This window comes from Scylla paramamosain, chromosome 4 (genome assembly GCF_035594125.1).
Source record: "Scylla paramamosain isolate STU-SP2022 chromosome 4, ASM3559412v1, whole genome shotgun sequence".
Taxonomy (NCBI): Eukaryota; Metazoa; Arthropoda; class Malacostraca; order Decapoda; family Portunidae; genus Scylla; species Scylla paramamosain.
This window is the reverse complement of record NC_087154.1, coordinates 21,206,550-21,225,522: the sequence shown is the minus strand read 5'-3', so window position 1 is coordinate 21,225,522 and position 18,973 is coordinate 21,206,550. Positions and strand designations below refer to the sequence as shown.

The following is an 18,973-nucleotide window of genomic DNA, read 5'->3' as shown; positions in this document are numbered from 1 at the left end:
AAGTCATCTCCTCAGTAATTTCATAAATTCTTCCTCTTTTTAACTTGTTTATATCATCCCTGTTTAATTTTTCCATTTATGTATTTGTAGAAGAGTCTGGGCTCTTTCTTGCATTTTCTTGCTGTCACGTTTAAAATTTCTTTCTTCTTCTCTTATTATACCATTTTCATTCCTTGCCTCTCTGTATTCTTCCCTAGTATTTCTGTTGTTTTCTCATAATTTTCTTCCATGCCCTATCATTTTTCCTTTTTTGCTTCTACACACCTGGCATTATACCACTCATGCTTCCCAGTTTTCACTTTATAAATTGGTGCAAACTGTTGCACTTGCTCAAAAATATCTCATATTTATTTTGCACTACTTTACCTTCAAATAACTCTTTCCAGTTAATTTTTTTTTCATTAAATTCATTAAACTCTGCAAAGTTTGCCTTAGCATAATTCCGTCTCCCATTTCTAAATTGTTTATTTCTGTGCAACACTGTTTCCTCCTGTAGTACTATTTCTATTGTCACATAGACAGGAAGGGGCAGTAGGCACCTGGCGAAACAACTCCCAGTGATGTCTAAAGCACTGGATCTGGGGGTGCTGTGAACTTATCATTAAACCTAGATGTGACCTCAATGAATGTTTCCCTTTGTGTCTCACAATATAAGGGGGCAATTACAGCCTGCCCTCTAAAGACAACTCTCTTCCTTCACACAAAACTACAAACACCTAATTACACACACATACTCTTCACTCAAAATTCAAAATTATCATGGCAATTCCTACACCAGCCCTTGAGTTCCCATCTGGATAGGGGACCACAAATGTCCCCAGATCGGACTGCTCTTCTGGTATCTACCTTAAGTGCCTTGACATCCCCCCTCAACTTTTTCTTCATTAACTTCCCTGCAACATTTGCAGTCTTATATCTAATTTTCAATCTGTAGAACACCACCTCTCCTCTACTAAACCTCATCTTCTTTTCCTCACTGAAACACAGGTGTCTGAGGCAACTGACAGTAGCCTGTCTTCTGCTCTCTCCTACTTTCTCTATCCTCATTTTCAATCCAAAGCTGGATGTTGCATGTATGTGCGCAACGACTTAACCTGCTCTCGTGCCCACGCTCTTGAAGCTTCCGAGTTTTCTGGCTATGAATAAAGAGTCACTCTCAAACTACATTTTATCTGTGCTGTATACTTCTCATATAACTTCTCTGACTATAAGAAATTCTTTGACTACTTAATTTCCAAAATGGAGCACCTTCTGACTCTCTTCCCTTTTGTGGGGATCTCCATTCTTGGAGACTTCAATGTTCACCACCAGCTTTGGCAATCCTCTCCCTTCACTGACCACTCTGGTGAACTAGCCCTCAACTTTGCTATCCTCCATGACCTGAAGCAATTGGTGCAACACCCTACTCATATTCCTGACCGTCTTGGAGATATGCCCAACATTCTTGACCTTTTCCTAACTTCTAATCCTTCTGCTTATGTTGTTACCCTCTCTTCCCCGTTGGGATCCTCCAATCACAATCTCATATCTGTATCTTGTCCTACCACTCCAATCCCTCCTCAGGATCCCCCTAAGTGAAGGTGCCTCTGGCATTTTGCCTAGTTGGGGTGACCTGAGGAGGTGTTTTGCTGATTTTCCTTGGAATGACTACTGCTTCTATGTCAAAGACATGTCTCTGTGTGCCAAGCACATAACAGAGGTGATAGTGTCTGGCATGGAGGTATACATTCCTCTTTTTCTTGACCTAAACCTTCCAAATCTCGGTTTAAACACTGCCTGTTCTCATGCTATGCATGATAGAGAGGAGGCTCTCCCTCTCCTCCACCCTCTGATTACTTCATGCTACCTATTAAAATTCTTTGCAATTGTGAGGGAATGAGGCGCAGAAAGGAAGGTGGTCGTCTCAGTGGGGGTCACTATTTTGACCAGATATTCACTTTTATAACCACACAGGAATTCACTAGATAGGAGTCCAAAACAAGGAAGATTTTGGAGGATATATATATATATATATATATATATATATATATATATATATATATATATATATATATATATATATATATATATATATATATATATATATATATATATTTAAGTAGCACAATGGATGTGGCTGCATACTTTCCTCAGCTACTGCCAATCTTGTACCAAAACATGAGATGACAGTGAAGGGGCAAGAAGGGCAGAGACCATACCGGCTGCAGTGTAGATCAGACGGTGATGGAGGACAGGCAGCACCAGTAGTGAATGGCAGAGGTGGGCCAACAGCAACGGTAGACAGGCAGCGTCAATGGCCAACCGTAGAGGCGGGCCAACAGCAGTGGTAGACAGGCTGCGCCACTCCAGTCTGACAGCTAGGAGTCTCACAATGTGCATCGATAGGTGCGTTACGGACATGGCTCAGGGTCCAATAATGACTAGCGTAACACAGGGGATGCAGAAGAGGCCTTTGGAGCACAGCAGGTGGAGATAAGGAGGCACTCTCAAATCCCTGAGTGTTCTGCTCCAGCACTGCAGCACGCCCACACCATCGACTTGGCCCGGAGTCGAGGCAAGACGGTGAAGCAGGGTGTGAGACCCGAAACGAAACACCAAGCCACGAAAAGTTACAATGTTCATAATCCCGAAACCCAGAACGAAATAACAAGATCCCAACATAAGGAGATTAATTAATCTATTCCTTTACAGCAATCATGTTTTCCATGCCCTTGCTGGCCTAAACCCTCGGAAGGCTTATGGATATGATAGGGTCCCTCCTATTCTTCAAAACTACGCCTCTGTGCTTGCACCTTGCCTAGTCAAACCCTTGCAACTCAGTCTTTCAACATCTACCTTTCCTTCTTGCTGGAAGCATGCTTACATTCAGCCTGTTCCTAAAAAGGGTGACCATTCTAATCCCTCAAACTATGATCCTATTGCTTTAATTTCCTGCTTATCTAAAGTTTTTGAATCTATCCTCAACAGGAAGATTCTTAAACATCTATCACTTCACAACTTCTATCTGATCGCCAATATAGGTTATGTCAAGGCCACTCTACTGGTGATCTTCCGGCTTTCCTTACTGAGTCTTGATCATCTTCTTTTAGAGATTTTGGTGAAACTTTTGCTGTTGCCTTGGATATATCAAAAACTTTTGATAGAGTCTGGCACAAAGCTTTGATTTCCAAACTACCCTCCTACAGCTTCTATCCTTCTCTCTGTAACTTCATCTCAAGTTCCCTTTCTGATCATTCTATTGCTGCTGTGGTAGACGGTCACTGTTCTTCTCTTAAATCTATCAACAGTGGTGTTCCTTAGGGTTCTGTCCTGTCAACCACTCTTCCTATTATTCATCAATGATCTTCTAGACCAAACTTCTTGTCCTGTCCACTCCTATGCTGATGATACCACCCTGCACTTTTCCACATCTTTTTGTAAATGTCTAGCATTTCAGGAAATAAACAGTTCACACAGGGAAGCCACAGAATGTCTGACTTTTGATCTCTCTAAAATTTCTGATTGGGGCAGAGCAAATTTAGTATTATTCAATACCTCAAAAACTCAATTCCTCCATCTATCAACACAACACAACCTTCCAGGTTGTGTCATCCCCTCTTCTTCAATAACACTCAACTGTCCCCATCTTCTACAATGAACACCCTCGGTCTGTCCTTTACTTATAATCTACACTGGAAACTTCACATCTCATCTCTTGCTAAAACAGCTTCTATGAAGTTAGGCATTCTGAGATGTCTCTGCCAGTTTTTCTCACCCTTCCAGCTGCTAACTCTAAAAGGGGGTCCTATCCATTCATGTATGGAGTATGCTTCACATGTCTGAGAGGGTTCCACTCATACTGCTCTTCTAGACAGGGTGGAATCAGGAGCTTTTTGTCTCATCAACTTCCCTCCTCTAACTGTCTTCAGCCTCTTTTTCATTGCTACAATGTTGCATCTCTTGCTATCTTATACTGCTATTTTCATGCTAACTACTCTTCTGATCTTGCTAACTGCATGCCTCCCCTCCTCCTGCGGCCTTGCTGCATAAGACTTTCTTCTCACCCCTACTCTGTCCACCTCTCTAATGCAAGAGTTAACCAGTATTCTCAATCATTCATCCCTTTCTCTGGTAAACTCTGGAACTCCCTGCCTGCTTCTGTATTTTCACCTTCCTATGACTTGAATTCCTTCAAGAGGGAGGTTTCAAAACATGTATTCTTCAATTTTTTACTACTGCTTTGGGCCCTATTTGGGAACTGGCATCTCAGTAGGCCTTTTTTTTTTTTCATTGGATTTTGTTGCCCTTAGTGTCCCTCCTACATAAAAAAGCTCAACACTAAATCATCTATATTTCTATACATCATTTTTTTTTTAGCTTCTGCTTGGTGATCTTCCATGGCATCTTTGTGCCACCATTTCCTCACTTTTGTCCACAACTTTCTAAATTAATCTCCTCACTTGTTCCTGTGTTCTCTCCTCGTTTTTTGACTAGGCCTCTACTCTCAACTCTTTCAGTTAACTTGTCTCTTCTTTGTTCATGTCTCTTTTTATCCATATTCTCCTCATTCTTTCTACTCCTGCCAATTTTCCTGTTCTTTGTGAGACATGTTCTGCTGCTATTTGTGACATGAATTTTATTTTCATTGGTCTTGTTCCATTTTTTGTCATACTTTCCAACTCTGTAAACCTCTTCAATTTGTTCAACTATCTCCTCTCTTTCCCCTGCCATTTCTGCTATAATTTCCTTAGCTTTTTTTTTGCCTCTTCCTTCTCTCTAGCTATTTTCATGGGTAGGTTCTTCTCCTTAACCCCAAAACCACCACACACATCTTTCTCTGTACCATGTCTCTCACAAGATTACCTTTTCCTTTATTATTTTAATCACTTGTTTTTTCATGTCCTTATTGTGTTCCTGTTGCTGTTACCTTATTATTTCCTCCATATCCAAATTCTGTTGTTGTTCTCTCTCTTCTTTCCAACTTTTGACTTTCTCTGTCACTAATTCTTATATTTTTCCCAACCTATATCTCTATCTCTTGTAAAGCCTTCTTTAACTCCTTGTTCTCTTCCTTGAATTTCTTGGTTTCTTCACAGGACTTCTTGTTTATGTCCACTATTTTTATCACCTCTTCTCTCAGTTCTTTGTTTTCTTTTTCTCTTTCCATCTCCCTCTTCTTCATCTCTATTATAGCACTGGATATCTTTCTTACAGTCACCATCCACATCTCTCTCTTTTTTTCCATGTCTTTATTATCACAGCTAAGTTAAGTATTTCTTGTGTTTTCGTGTTTTCTTCTTAAATTTTCCACTTCATTTATTTGTATAAGCTACAATGAGGTCCTCTTCCTTGAATCCTTCAAAAATATTTGCCATGCCAGCTGCCATCTTCCCTGTTGATATCACTGACAGTGTTTAACTTTCACTATTCTCCCATTTCACCCTTTTGGCCACTTCCCAATTTACACTTCACTTCCCCTGCACTCACACATCACACAATTCCCTATTTATTATGGAGACAGGACTCAAGCTTGGCCCCCCTGTAAAACCAAAACCTAGGTAAATCCTTGGAGCTGCTGTGGATGCATCTGATCAGCTGGGCAGCATGGGCATGCATGAGAGAGAGAGAGAGAGAGAGAGAGAGAGAGAGAGAGAGAGAGAGAGAGAGAGAGAGAGAGAGAGAGAGAGAGAGAGAGAGAGAGAGAGAGAGAGAGAGAGAGAGAGAGAGAGAGAGAGAGAGAGAGAGAGAGAGAGAGAGAGAGAGAGAGAGAGAGAGAGAGAGAGAGAGAGAGAGAGAGAATTTTATTACTAGCAATATTATAACAATATTTCTGCTTAGAATACTACTGCTTCAACTCCACACCTATAGGCCTAGGCATCTGTGCTATGGCCGCATTAGACACATGGTAATTATTACTAAAAAAAAAAAAAAAAAAAAAAAAAAAAAAAAACCTAATGTGTCGACAAATATGGTGGGTATGTATGTATTGTGACTGGGAACTACCTTAAGACTTATTGTAAATATAATTATGGTTTTTGAGGTACCAGGTAACTGCCCTTAGAGGAAAGTAACAATTAATTCTGGGTAATGACTGCTATTGTGTTTAGTGGGGAACTGCCGTGGTGGAATTAATTTGGTGTATCTAATATGGGAATTGGAAACTTTGATGTATACTTGGTACACCTGACAGTTTTGGCTGGCAGAAGCAGAATGGAACTGGTGGTGGTGCAGATTGTGCTCCCCGCACCGAAGATGGGACTTACTCTAAGGTGTTGTATGTTGTTAAGTTTGCTCAAGTCTGGCTGGGATTTTTCTATCTAGAGTTATTTAGCATTTTGTGTACTAGTAACTGGATTAGGTATATTGGTGGTAAATTGCTTTACTTAAATTGTAACTGTGAAGCCTGTTGGCAGTTGGTGATACTGGGTTAAGGCATGACTATATGAATCTCGAGAAATGGTAATGGTGTTTTGTGTTTTTCCATGTATTAGGTTAGGATATTTGTTGTAAGTGTTTTCTATACATTTAATTACACAAAAAGCTAACATTTGTTGTATTCTCTCCTAAGTCTTACTGAAATAATGAGGGTTGGAGTGAGTCAAATCTATAGAAAGATTTTGTATGGTTTCGTGTCTGTGTGCCATACACAGTCCACCCTCACCTCCTACCTTGCTGGAGGGATGATGGCATAAACAGTATGTACGGATGTATGTATGCGTATGTATAAATAAAAAATAAATAAATAAATAAATAAATAAATAAATAAATATATATATATATATATATATATATATATATATATATATATATATATATATATAATATATATATATATATATATATATATATATATATATATATATATATATATATATATATATATACAGGGTGTCCATAAGGTGTGTGTGCAATTTAAAATACTTGTAATTTTGTGATTATACAGGGTGTAACATGAGTTTCTGCAAATACTGCTAGAGGAGAAAGTAAAGGTTATTCAAAGTGGAAAATGTTCTAAACACATAAACACATATACATTTTGAGACCTTGATTAGCTGTGGTATAAAATTCAAATGTGGCCAGGCAACAACATGGCATCTTGGCGGGACATGTTGATGTGGGATGTCCGATGGTAAAATTGTGAGTCCTTCAGTCATCATTTCTACGAGCTTTGGGGTATTGCAGTATCCCATAATAAGACAAGTGGTATTAATGGACAGGTGATTTACCAATAAATACTATATAACGATAGTATGTCTGTAAATTAACAACAAATAAAATATTAGGCTATGTGACACCATGCGTGCCCAGGCGGTGAGGCAGAAAGAGGGAGGTTAGGAGCAAATCAGCTGGTTGTTAGCCAGTTACTTGCAGTTTCACACCAAGACAGTGACAGTGAATACATTTAGATTGTACTGCATAATTCTGATAGAAAAGACTACCAACAATCCCACACACTTACAGTGATGTGGAGTATGTGGACGTGGTGTTTCTACGACATAAACACCACCTGGCCACACTTGAATTTTATACCATGGCTAAACAAGGCCACAAATGCATGTGTATAGAACATTTTCTACTTTGAACAACCTGTACTTTTGCCTTTAACAATATCTGCAGAAACTTGTGTCACACTCTCAATGTGATAGAAAGAATTTATAAAAAGGATTAGAGTGCTAGACATTTATTTTTTTTATCTTCAGTGATTTTATTTAAAAAAATTTTATTTCAAACTCTCTCTCTTTCAGTTCAATGAAAGCAGTAACGATGCATTTTTGAGTAATTTAATGTTCTCCATTGAAGCAACATTCCACATTTGTGGCAAGGCCAACAGGCAAAATTGCCATATTTGGGGAACTGAAAATCAATATTAGACAGTCTATTGAACGTGAAAGAGATTCTCTCAAAGTTAACGTGTTTCTTTGGAAAGAAATTGAGTCATGGGGCCATTCTTTTTTGACTGACATATTGTTAATGGTGATAGCTATTTTGAAATGCTGTAAAATTCTTTATTCCTCAGCATGAAGAATTAGGACTGATTCAGAATACAGTGTTTCAACAAGATGGTGCTCCTTGTCACTTTAGTCTGCAAGTTAGACAGTTTCTACATGAAAAATTCTTTAACAGATGGATTGGAAGATGTGAACCATTTTCTTGGCCTCCATGTTTAGTAGATTTAACCCCAATGGATCTTTTTTTGATGGGAATATGTGAAAACTTATATTCATCCAAACTTCAATCTTTAGAAGATTTGCAATTAAAGTAACTTATATGATTGTTGGAATTACTGAAAATCAGCTTGAATATACTTTTTTTTACAGATTCTTTCTATCACATATAGTTACAAAATTATGAGTATTTTAAATTGCACACACACTTTAATGATGCATTATTGCATCATTATTGCAGAAGGGTCTTGCCCATGAATGTAAGAGGCAGGCTGTGTGTAGTTTCTGGAACTAATCTGCCAGATGTCATTGCTATTGCATGTCCCCTAGTGACATGAGCTAAAATACTGTTATTGTAAATCCCATGTGCATACAGCTGCAAAGAACATCGATCAATATGATGCTTTCGAAATTCTGCATTGACTTTTAAATATGTTGTATGGATAATTTTGAGAGAAGTTAGTCAAATTGGAAGTATTTTTCGTGATTATTCAGTAATACTGTTAACATTATTTTAAATACGACATATTATAAGTCTAAAATTTATTGATTTCGATACTGGAAAAGATAAAAAATAAGACTGTACTATGTAGTATGACATAACATACTCACTAATGTTGTGATATATGGATATAGTTATTTTTGTGGGGATTTTAGCATCTCTTTCAGGAAGTGAGCAACATGGCAAAGTAATCAAACACCAAAACAAACATCTTTCAGGATTGCTCTGGTGTAATAGGAGAGAAATACAGGAAGCCACAGGTTCATGGAATAGTGGCATGGACATTGCAGCAGGAATCTACTGGTTGTCCTACTACATGTTTGCTAATTTCAACTAAGATGTTTGTTTTTGGTTAGATATGTTTGTTTTGGTTAGGTTTGTTTGGGTTAGCATTACTCTCACCAGGACACTAGAGCTGCCAATTTTCAATACAAGATTGTTGTTTCCATATACTAGGAAGCTGATCTATGTAATTTTGAGCTTTAAATGGTGCAGACATGTTGTCTTCATTTTTACTGTCATCTACATTACTACATTTCTGATCAATGGTGTACTTTTTTGTAATTCTCAAGATGACCAAATAAATCTAAATGTTAATTCACTAGAAAATCAACTTAAATACTTTTGTTCATGAAAACAATTCAATTTTACCTGTGTTATTACGTAGAAGGAATTGTGTAGAAAAGTATACTATATAAGCTCATTGCATTTTTATGTTTATAAGATAACACTGTAAGCATATTTGATATTGCTCCTATGTGTGAGAAGGGGGACATGTCTGGTGCTGCTGCCTGGCAACGTTCACTAGCTTACCAAACTCCCCACTGAAAACACTATATCAGAATGCATGAGAGTAGGACAGGTCATGGAAAGAATTGAAATATGTAAGGATGAAGTGTATGGACAGGAGCAAGTGGAGTCTCCTGCCATGACCACTCCTATGAGGGAATTCTTAGCAACAGTCATTGGCGCTTGTGTTGCTGTGTAGTTCTGGCCTTGCTGGGCTGCGTACTGGTGTGAGTTGCCAGTTATGCATTTTCCTTGCCCAATGTTACTACATTGGGCAAGGATTCTCTCTCTCTCTCTCTCTCTCTCTCTCTATGGACCACACATCAACATGACAGGCATATTGTGTGCATATGTGTGTGCCTCTCTCTCTCTCTCTCTCTCTCTCTCTCTCTCTCTCTCTCTCTCTCTCTCTCTATGGACCACACATCAACATGACAGGCATATTGTGTGCATATGTGTGTGCCTCTCTCTCTCTCTCTCTCTCTCTCTCTCTCTCTCTCTCTCTCTCTCTCTCTCTCTCTCTCTCTCTCTCTCTCTCTCTCTCTCTCTCTCTCTCTCTCTCTCTCTCTCTCTCTCTCTCTCTCCAAGTAAGAGGTACAATCACTTTCACGTCACTAGACAGGCATAGTCTCTCTCTCTCTCTAGACAAGAGATATGGTCACAGACCATATATTGACACAACAGGCATAATGTGTGTGTGTGTTTCTCTTTCTCTCTCTCTCTATCCAGACAAGATATATGACCACTTTTACCTCACTAGATGTGCATAGTCTGTGTTTGTGTTTCTCTCTCTCTCTCTCTCTCTCTAAACAAGAGACAACACAGAAACACAAACAAAGACTATGTATATCTAGTGATGTAAAAGTGATTATATATCTTGTCTGGGAGAGAGAGAGAGAGAGAGAGAGAGAGAGAGAGAGAGAGAGAGAGAGAGAGAGAGAGAGAGAGAGAGAGAGAGAGAGAGAGAGAGAGAGAGAGAGAGAGAGAGAGAGAGAGAGAGAGAGAGAGGAGCCTTACCCAACATGATAACACTGCAAGGAAAATGCGCACCTGGCAACTCACACCTACAAGACAAGGGCCAGCCAGCCTGGGACTACACACTGACATGAGTGCTCAGTCATTAATCTAGGTAGGCAACAGAAAGAATGATACATACATTTTTGGAGTTCCTCAGAAAGTCTCCATTCCTGATATTTGTTGGCATATGCTTTGTTGATGTGCAGCTCACCATCCTCTTCATTCTCAGAGTCATCAAATAAGACTTTCTTCTGTTTTAGCATCTTGTAATACAAAATTATCTCAAGTGAACATCTGAAGCTATTATTCACAAGCAAAATGTAGTCTTCCTGTTAGTTGGAATTGTTATCTGCAAATATAACACAGAGAGAGAGAGAGAGAGAGAGAGAGAGAGAGAGAGAGAGAGAGAGAGAGAGAGAGAGAGAGAGAGAGAGAGAGAGAGAGAGAGAGAGAGAGAGAGAATAAGTGTTATTAATTTCTTTTTTGAGATATGTCAGCATAAAAAATAAGCAACTAGAACAGGCAGGTGAATAAACTAGGTGAGACAGTGTCAAGTAATAGGCCAGCTTATTATCTGACAAAAATAAGTTATTTTGCCAATAGTTATCTAACTAAACCTAACCCAATTAAACCCAACCTACCTTAATGGTAAATTTGATAAAAATTAGTATCTCAGGAATGAGCAATTTATGACGGTAATGATACACACCACTGACCCAAGTACTTCACTGAGAACAATGTTTGGGGAATATGGAAATAACCTTAGTCTCTTCTCCAGAGGCTAATAATTACATATCAGATAGAGTTAACATTGTAGAATATCATGCAATCAACTTCCAGAAACTTATTAAAAAAAAGTTAATGAACTGACGCATCCCTGCGCTACACACTCTTCTTTCGAGTGCTTGAGAGTCACTGCTGCCTGCCTGGCTGGCTGCTGGAGCTGTGTGGGGCAAGGCAGAGTTAGCCATTATGGGAATAAGAACACTTAATTACTTGAAGTTCTTGCTAACCTAACCCCCAACTAACCACAACTAACCTAACCCTTGCCTTTGTTTTAGTTATTTCCCTCATAATTAACCAAGAACTTCAAATAACTAAGTATTTTGATTCCTGTAACGGCTAACTCTGCCCTGCCTCACAGCTCCAGCAGCCAGCAGTGACTCTGAAGCACTTAGAAAGGGAGGGTGTCATGTGGAGATGTGTCAATTCATTAACCTTTTACCAAGTTTTTTTTTTTTTTTTTTTTGCTTTAACAAGTTTCTGGAAGTCGATATATATTGCCTGATATTCTACAACTTTAATTCTATCATTCTATCATATATGTAAAAATTAATCTCAGGAGAAGAGGCTAAGGTTATTTCCATATCATCCCAATGTTTTTTTTTTTTTTTTGCTGTGAGACAGATGAATATGTATAATAATACTGAATTTTGTGGATATGACACTCAGACACTAATGGTAGGACTCCATCACCAAAGCAATGCATGTCATTCTGCCTCCATATTAAGATGCCTCACTTGCTCGTGCATTTCTGTTTTGCAACAGGTTATTGTTCACCAGTTGCAGGCCCGTGTTTACCTGAGCTCACTCTGTACTCACCCTGCCCTCAAACTCTCAGTGACTCACCCCACAAGCCCTAACCAGCTTCAATGTAGGAGGTGATATCTTGGAGTGGATTTCGTATTTTCTTGGAAGAAAACAACAGGTGATTGTAAATGGTACAAGTTCAGACTGGATGGAAGTGATAAGTGGAGTGTCTCAGGGGTCAGTGCCTGGTCCTCTCTTGTTTGCTATGTATATTAATGAACTCCCGGAAATAATACTGAATAGTGCAATGTTTTTGTATGCAGATGATACCAAAGTGTTCAGAATGATAAAGAATGAGTGACTAGGAAATTACAAGGTCTCAATAGAATGAATGAATGGTCAAAGAAATAGCTATTAAGGTTCCATCCCAAGAAATGCAATTTGATGAGGATTGGTAGATTTTGGAGTAAAGATCAACTAGGATTTAAATTTCAATGAACATTTTGCAGAGAAAATAAATAAAGCAAACATGATGGTTGGTTTAATAAGGACATTTGTTATCATGGATGAGGAAGTATTTAAATCTTTGTATGTGGCAATGATTCGACCACAACTTGAATATACCAATCAGGTGTGGTGTCCCTACAAGAAGAAGGATGTGGAGATCGTTGAATGGGTTCAGCGCAAGGCAACAAAATTGGTACCAGGCCTGAAGTATCTCTCCTATGAAGAAAGGTTGAAGAAACTAGATCTACCAACATTGGCATACAGGAGATCAAGAGGAGATATGGTGGAAACCATTAAAATTGTCAAAGGAGTGTACGACTGTGATGTATGTGCAGGTTTATTTAAGATGCAGGAAGGACTGGAAACTCGAGGGCATGGAAAGAAAATATTCAAGCAAAGAGCAAGATTAGGCATCAGAAAGTATTCCTTCTGTAATAGTGGTGAATAACTGGAATAGCCTCCCAGACAGTGTGGTAAATGCTGAATCAGATCGAGTTTGAAAGAAAGTTAAAGTATGGATAGATGGAGAACAAAGATATGATTACCCTGCAAAAACTAGCGAGCCTCGATCACAGGTTTGATCATAAGATCCTGAATGTGTAAATCGTAGCTGGAGTCACAGGCTTGATCGGCCTCTTCCAAGAGTCGTCTGTGAGTAACTAGTCAGGTGGTGGCAGAACAGCTGCTGTCTCTACTAAGTTGAATAAAATACCAGTGATGGCTTAATTTATGAATGACTAACTTGGAACGTGTCTTGATTGTCGGAGGCGTGCTCTCTGCCAAACACACCACACGCTGCTGCTGCTGCTGCTTGATCTTGATCGTACAGGAGGCTCAGGATTCCTCCCAAGCCAGGGCTTTGCATCGGCACTTCTGTAGAGAGAGAGAGAGAGAGAGAGAGAGAGAAAAAAAGAACGACAAACAGAAAATGGCGTACTTCAACTTCAGATTAATAAGACGGAGCGGTGGGCGATATAAACATAGCCAACATGTGGGCGACGAAGTTCGGCTCGATCTTGAACTCCCTGCGGGACGAAGCACACCGTAAGGAATTTTTCAATCGTTATAACCACTGTGAATATGTACACGTTGATCACGTTACGGTCGAGAAAATAAAGAACATTGTTAATAAGATGAAGGATGGCAAAGCGGTTGGCCTTGATAACGTGCCCAATGAATTTTGTCGTAGATATCCTTTTAGTAGTTTAGTATTTTTATCACTTATGTCGAATTGCTTTTTAGTCCATGAATATTTACCAGAGGCTGTAACTGACGCTAAAATAATGCCGTTATTGAAAGGAAAGCTATTGGATTTTGCAATTAGCGACAATTACCTCCCGATAACTATCAACGTCATTTTCGAAAATTTTTGAAAGCATTATTTACAACAAAATACATAATGAACTTCACACTGCAGATAATCAATTTGGATATAGAAATAAAATTTCAACTGATATGTGTATATTTAGATTCAAGGAAATAGTCAACTATTACCATAGGCAAGGATCTCCGATCTATGCCTGTTATTTAGATGTGAAATCAGCCTTCGATAAAACATCCTATTATAAATTATTTACCATATTATTAGAGCGCGGTGTGCCTAAGAAGACTGTTAATATTTTAAGAGTTTGGTATGTAAATCAGGCTATTTGTGTTGGTTGGGGTGATCAACTGTCACATAAGTTTCACCTGCAGAATGGGATACGACAGGGTTCGATATTCAGCCCGTATCTCTTTAATGTGTTCATGGATGAGTTGAACATCAGGTTAAATGAAAGTAAGCTTGGCTGTCACATTGCCAACAACCCAATGAATAACTTGTCTTAGGCAGATGACCTGATCATTGTAACCCCTTCTAGTCATGCCCTATGTGGTATGTTGGATATCTGCGAATCATTTGCACGGGATCATTTGATGATCTTTAATACTAAAAAAAACGAAGTGTATGCTATTTCAATCTGGATATTCTATAGTTTACCAAAAAACAATAATAAAACTATGTGGCAGTGTTGGAATTTGTTGACAACTTTTCATACCTTAGTCATATAATATCAAGTAATCTGACAGACGATGAAGATGTAATTAATAAAAATAGGAAATTATGTGCTAGGGGTAATATGATTGTGAGGAAATTTAAGTCATTCTATCGACGTCAAATGTACATTGTTCCGTGCTTTCTGTTATAACGTCTACGGCATGTCCCTGTGGAGTAATGTGAAAGTGTCCACGATAAATCGACTAGGATTGAATTACAATAATGTTCTTCGCCGTCTGGTCAACGTCCCACCATGGAGTAGCGCATCAGAAATGTTCGTTGGATTAATGATGAAAGGTTTTCACGAATTGAGACGGACCTGTTGTTTCAGTCTCATGACCAGAATACTTAGAACCAACAACTTGGTGTTACAACGTATCAGCAACAGTGATGCACGCTGGGTGTCCCCTCTGTGACAGCAGTGGGACACATTACTATACATACAGCCTAAGGAATAGTTGTGGGTTAATGCATCATGTAAACAAAATATATATTTCAAATTTATATTTGTTTTCTAGATAGATCTTTTAGATTTTAGTATATATCTATATCTTATATGTGTACGGCATTAAGCTGAAATAAATATTATTATTATTATTATTATTATTATTATTATTATTATTATTATTATTAATTAAATCAAAGAATTTAAAATCTAACACAATGTGACACTGGCACAGCTTCAGAGTAGTCTGAATCAGCTGGGTGGTCGGAATCATCGCCGCTCTCCACTGTAAGAAGCGCAGCCTTATTGTAAGGCCAGTCTGCCTTTTGCCATGGTCGTCATCCTGGCTGCGTATCAACGTTTCACAGTAAGTATCACGTGGTGCGTGTAACAAATTCATGAGTGTGGAGAGTCAGATAAAGCGAAAATAACGTGACACTTTATAAAAAGAGATGAAGACTCCTACATCTATTGAACAGGCAATCTCAGGAGGAGGCAGTAGACACCTGCCAAAACGATAATTACTCCCAGTGAGGTCTAAAGCACTGTTCAGGGGGTGCTGTGAACTTATCATTAAACCCAGCTGTGACCTCACTGAACGTTTCCCTTTGTGTCTCACAACACTAGGGGGCAGTCACAGCCTGCCCTCTAAAGACAACTCTCTTCCTCCACACAAAACTACAAGCACCTAATAACACACACACCCTTCACTCAAAATTTTTTAAATCATCATGGCGACTCCTACACCAGCCTCGGAGTCCCCATCTGGGGAGGGGACCATAAATGTCCCCAGGTCAGACTGCCTTTCTGTCGACGACCCTAAGCGTCTTGACACCTCCCTCAACTTTTTCTTCATTAACTTCTGCAACATTCGCGGTCTAAGATCTAATTTTCAATCTGTAGAACACCACCTTTCCTCTTCTAAACCTCATCTTCTTTTCCTCACTGAAACTCAGGTGTCTGAGGCAACTGACAGTAGCCCCTTTTCTGTTCCCTCCTACTTTCTCTATCCTCCTTTTCGATCCAAAGCTGGATGCTGCGTTTATGTGCGCAATGACTTAACCTGCTCTCGTGCCCACGCTCTTGAATCTTCCAAGTATTCCACCATCTGGCTACGATTACAGAGTCACTCTCATACTAAATTTATCTGCGCTGTATACCTCTCTCCTAACTCCTCTGACTATAAGAAATTCTTTGACTACTTAACTTCCAAAGTGGAGCACATTCTGACCCTCTTCCCTTTTGCAGAGATCTCCATTCTTGGAGACTTCAATGTTCACTACCAGCTTTGGCTTTCCTCTCCCTTCACTGACCATCCTGGTGAACTAGCCTACAACTTTGCTATCCTCCATGACCTAGAGCAATTGGTGCAACACCCTACTCGTATTCCTGACCGTCTTGGAGATACGCCCAACATTCTTGACCTTTTCCTGACCTCTAATCCTTCTGCTTATGCTGTCACCCTTTCTTCTCTGTTGGGCTCCTCCGATCACAATCTCATATCTTTATCTTGTCCTATCACTCCAATCCCTCCTCAGGATCCCCCTAAGCGAAGGTGCCTCTGGCGTTTTGCCTCTGCTAGTTGGGGGGACCTGAGGAGGTATTTTGCTGATTTTCCTTGGAATGACTACTGCTTCCGTGTCAGAGACCCGTCTTTGTGTGCTGAGCGCATAACAGAGGTGATAGTGTCTGGCATGGAGGCATACATTCCTCACTCTTTTTCTCGTCCTAAACCTTCTAAACCTTGGTTTAACACAGCTTGTTCTCGTGCTATACATGATAGAGAGGTGGTCCACAAAAGGTACTTAAGCCTTCCATCACCAGAATCTCATGCACTTTATATTTCTGCCCGGAACCATGCTAAGTCTGTTCTCCAACTAGCCAAAAACTCCTTCATTAACAGAAAATGTCAAAAACTTTCAAGATCTAACTCCCCTCGTGATTTCTGGCATCTAGCCAAAAATATCTCCAATAACTTTGCTTCTTCTTCTTTCCCTCCTCTACTTCAACCAGATGGCACCACTGCTATCACATCTATTTCTAAAGCTGAACTCTTTGCTCAAATCTTTGCTAAAAACTCTACCTTGGACGATTCTGGGCTTGTTCCTCCCTCTCCTCCGCCCTCTGACTACTTCATGCCATGTATTAAAATTCTTCGCAATGATGTTTTCCATGCCCTCGCTGGCCTAAACCTTCGGAAGGCTTATGGACCTGATGGGGTCCCTCCTATTGTTCTCCGAAACTGTGCCTCCGTGCTTGCACCTTGCCTAGTCAAACTCTTTCAGCTCTGTCTGTCAACATTTACCTTTCCTTCTTGCTGGAAGTTTGCCTACATTCAACCTGTTCCTAAAAAGGGTGACCGTTCTAATTCCTCAAACTACCGTCCTATTGGTTTAATTTCCTGCCTATCTAAAGTTTTTGAATCTATCCTCAACAGGAAGATTCTTAAACATCTATCACTTCACAACCTTCTATCTGATCGCCAGTATGGGTTCCGTCAAGGCTGCTCTACTGGTGATCTTCTGGCTTTCCTTACTGAGTCTTGGTCATCCTCTTTTAGAGATTTTGGTGAAACTTTTGCTGTTGCCTTGGACATATCAAAAGCTTTTGATAGAGTCTGGCACAAAGCTTTGATTTCCAAACTACCCTCCTACGGTTTCTATCCTTCTCTCTGTAACTTCATCTCAAGTTTCCTTTCTGACCGTTGTATTGCTGCTGTGGTAGACGGTCACTGTTCTTCTCCTAAATCTATTAACAGTGGTGTTCCTCAGGGTTCTGTCCTGTCACCCACTCTCTTCTTATTATTCATTAATGATCTTCTAAACCAAACTTCTTGTCCATCCACTCTTACGCTGATGATACCACCCTGCACTTTTCCACGTCTTTTCATAGACGGCTAACCCTTCAGGAGGTAAACATATCACGCAGGGAAGCCACAGAACGCCTGACTTCTGATCTTTCTAAAATTTCTGATTGGGGTAGGGCAAACTTGGTATTGTTCAGTGCCTCAAAAACTCAATTCCTCCATCTATCAACTCGACACAATCTTCCAGACAACTATCCCCTCTTCTTCAATGACACTCAACTGTCCCCCTCTTCTACACTGAACATCCTCGGTCTGTCCTTTACTTATAATCTGAACTGGAAACTTCACATCTCATCTCTAGCTAAAACAGCTTCTATGAAGTTAGGTGTTCTGAGACGTCTCCGCCAGTTTTTCTCACCCCCCCAGCTGCTAACTCTGTACAAGGGTCTTATCCGTCCATGTATGGAGTATGCTTCACATGTCTGGGGGGGTTCCACTCATACTGCTCTTCTAGACAGAGTAGAATCAAAAGCTTTTCGTCTCATCAACTCCTCTCCTCTGACTGACTGTCTTCAGCCTCTCTCTCACCGCCGCAATGTTGCATATCTAGCTGTCTTCTACCGCTGTTTTCATGCTAGCTGATCTTCTGATCTTGCTAACTGCATGCCTCCCCTCCTTCCGCGGCCTTGCTGCACAAGACTTTCTTCTTTCTCTCACCCCTATTCTGTCCACCGCTGTAACGCAAGAGTTAACCAGTATTCTCAATCATTCATCCCTTTCTCTGGAAAACTCTGGAACTCCCTGCCTGCTTCTGTATTTCCACCTTCCTATGACTTGAATTCCTTCAAGAGGGAGATTTCAAGACACTTATCCACCAATTTTTGACCACTGCTTTGACTGGCTGACTGGGACTGGCATTTCAGTGGGCATTTTTTTTATTAGATTTTTGTTGCCCTTGGCCAGTGTCCTTCCTTCATAAAAAAAAAAAAAAAGATACTTTTCGTTGATGGAAATTCATATAATTAAAGTGACGAACATTCAGGTGTTTTATCGATATTACAAAGTTGATTTCATTATAATACATGCTGTTTCCTTCCCATAATCATACCATACATGAAAATACTTTTTTTTTTTTTTTTTTTTTTTTTAAGAGGCTCGTCTTGCATTATTATAATACATACAGAAAAATCTTCCAGTT

At 39.6% G+C, this 18,973-nt stretch overlaps 1 protein-coding gene across 4 annotated transcripts in view; it reads right to left on the bottom strand.

Annotated features, from left to right (window-relative positions):
* Positions 1-13,601, bottom strand: part of LOC135099833 (protein KRI1 homolog) — a 44,764-nt gene extending 31,163 nt beyond the window's left edge. Inside the window, exons 1-3 of one of the 4 annotated variants that reach the window (XM_064002419.1) lie at positions 13,232-13,293; positions 12,082-12,142; positions 10,592-10,801 (exon numbers count right to left, since the gene is read on the bottom strand). In XM_064002419.1, coding sequence (XP_063858489.1) covers positions 10,592-10,715 — 124 coding nt within the window. In that variant the 5' untranslated portion in view covers positions 10,716-10,801; positions 12,082-12,142; positions 13,232-13,293. Of the gene's footprint in view, positions 1-10,591; positions 10,802-12,081; positions 12,143-13,034; positions 13,189-13,231 lie in introns of those variants that run through there. The other 3 variants (XM_064002416.1, XM_064002417.1, XM_064002418.1) reach the window with 3 other exon arrangements.
* Positions 13,602-18,973: the final 5,372 nt, after the last annotated feature.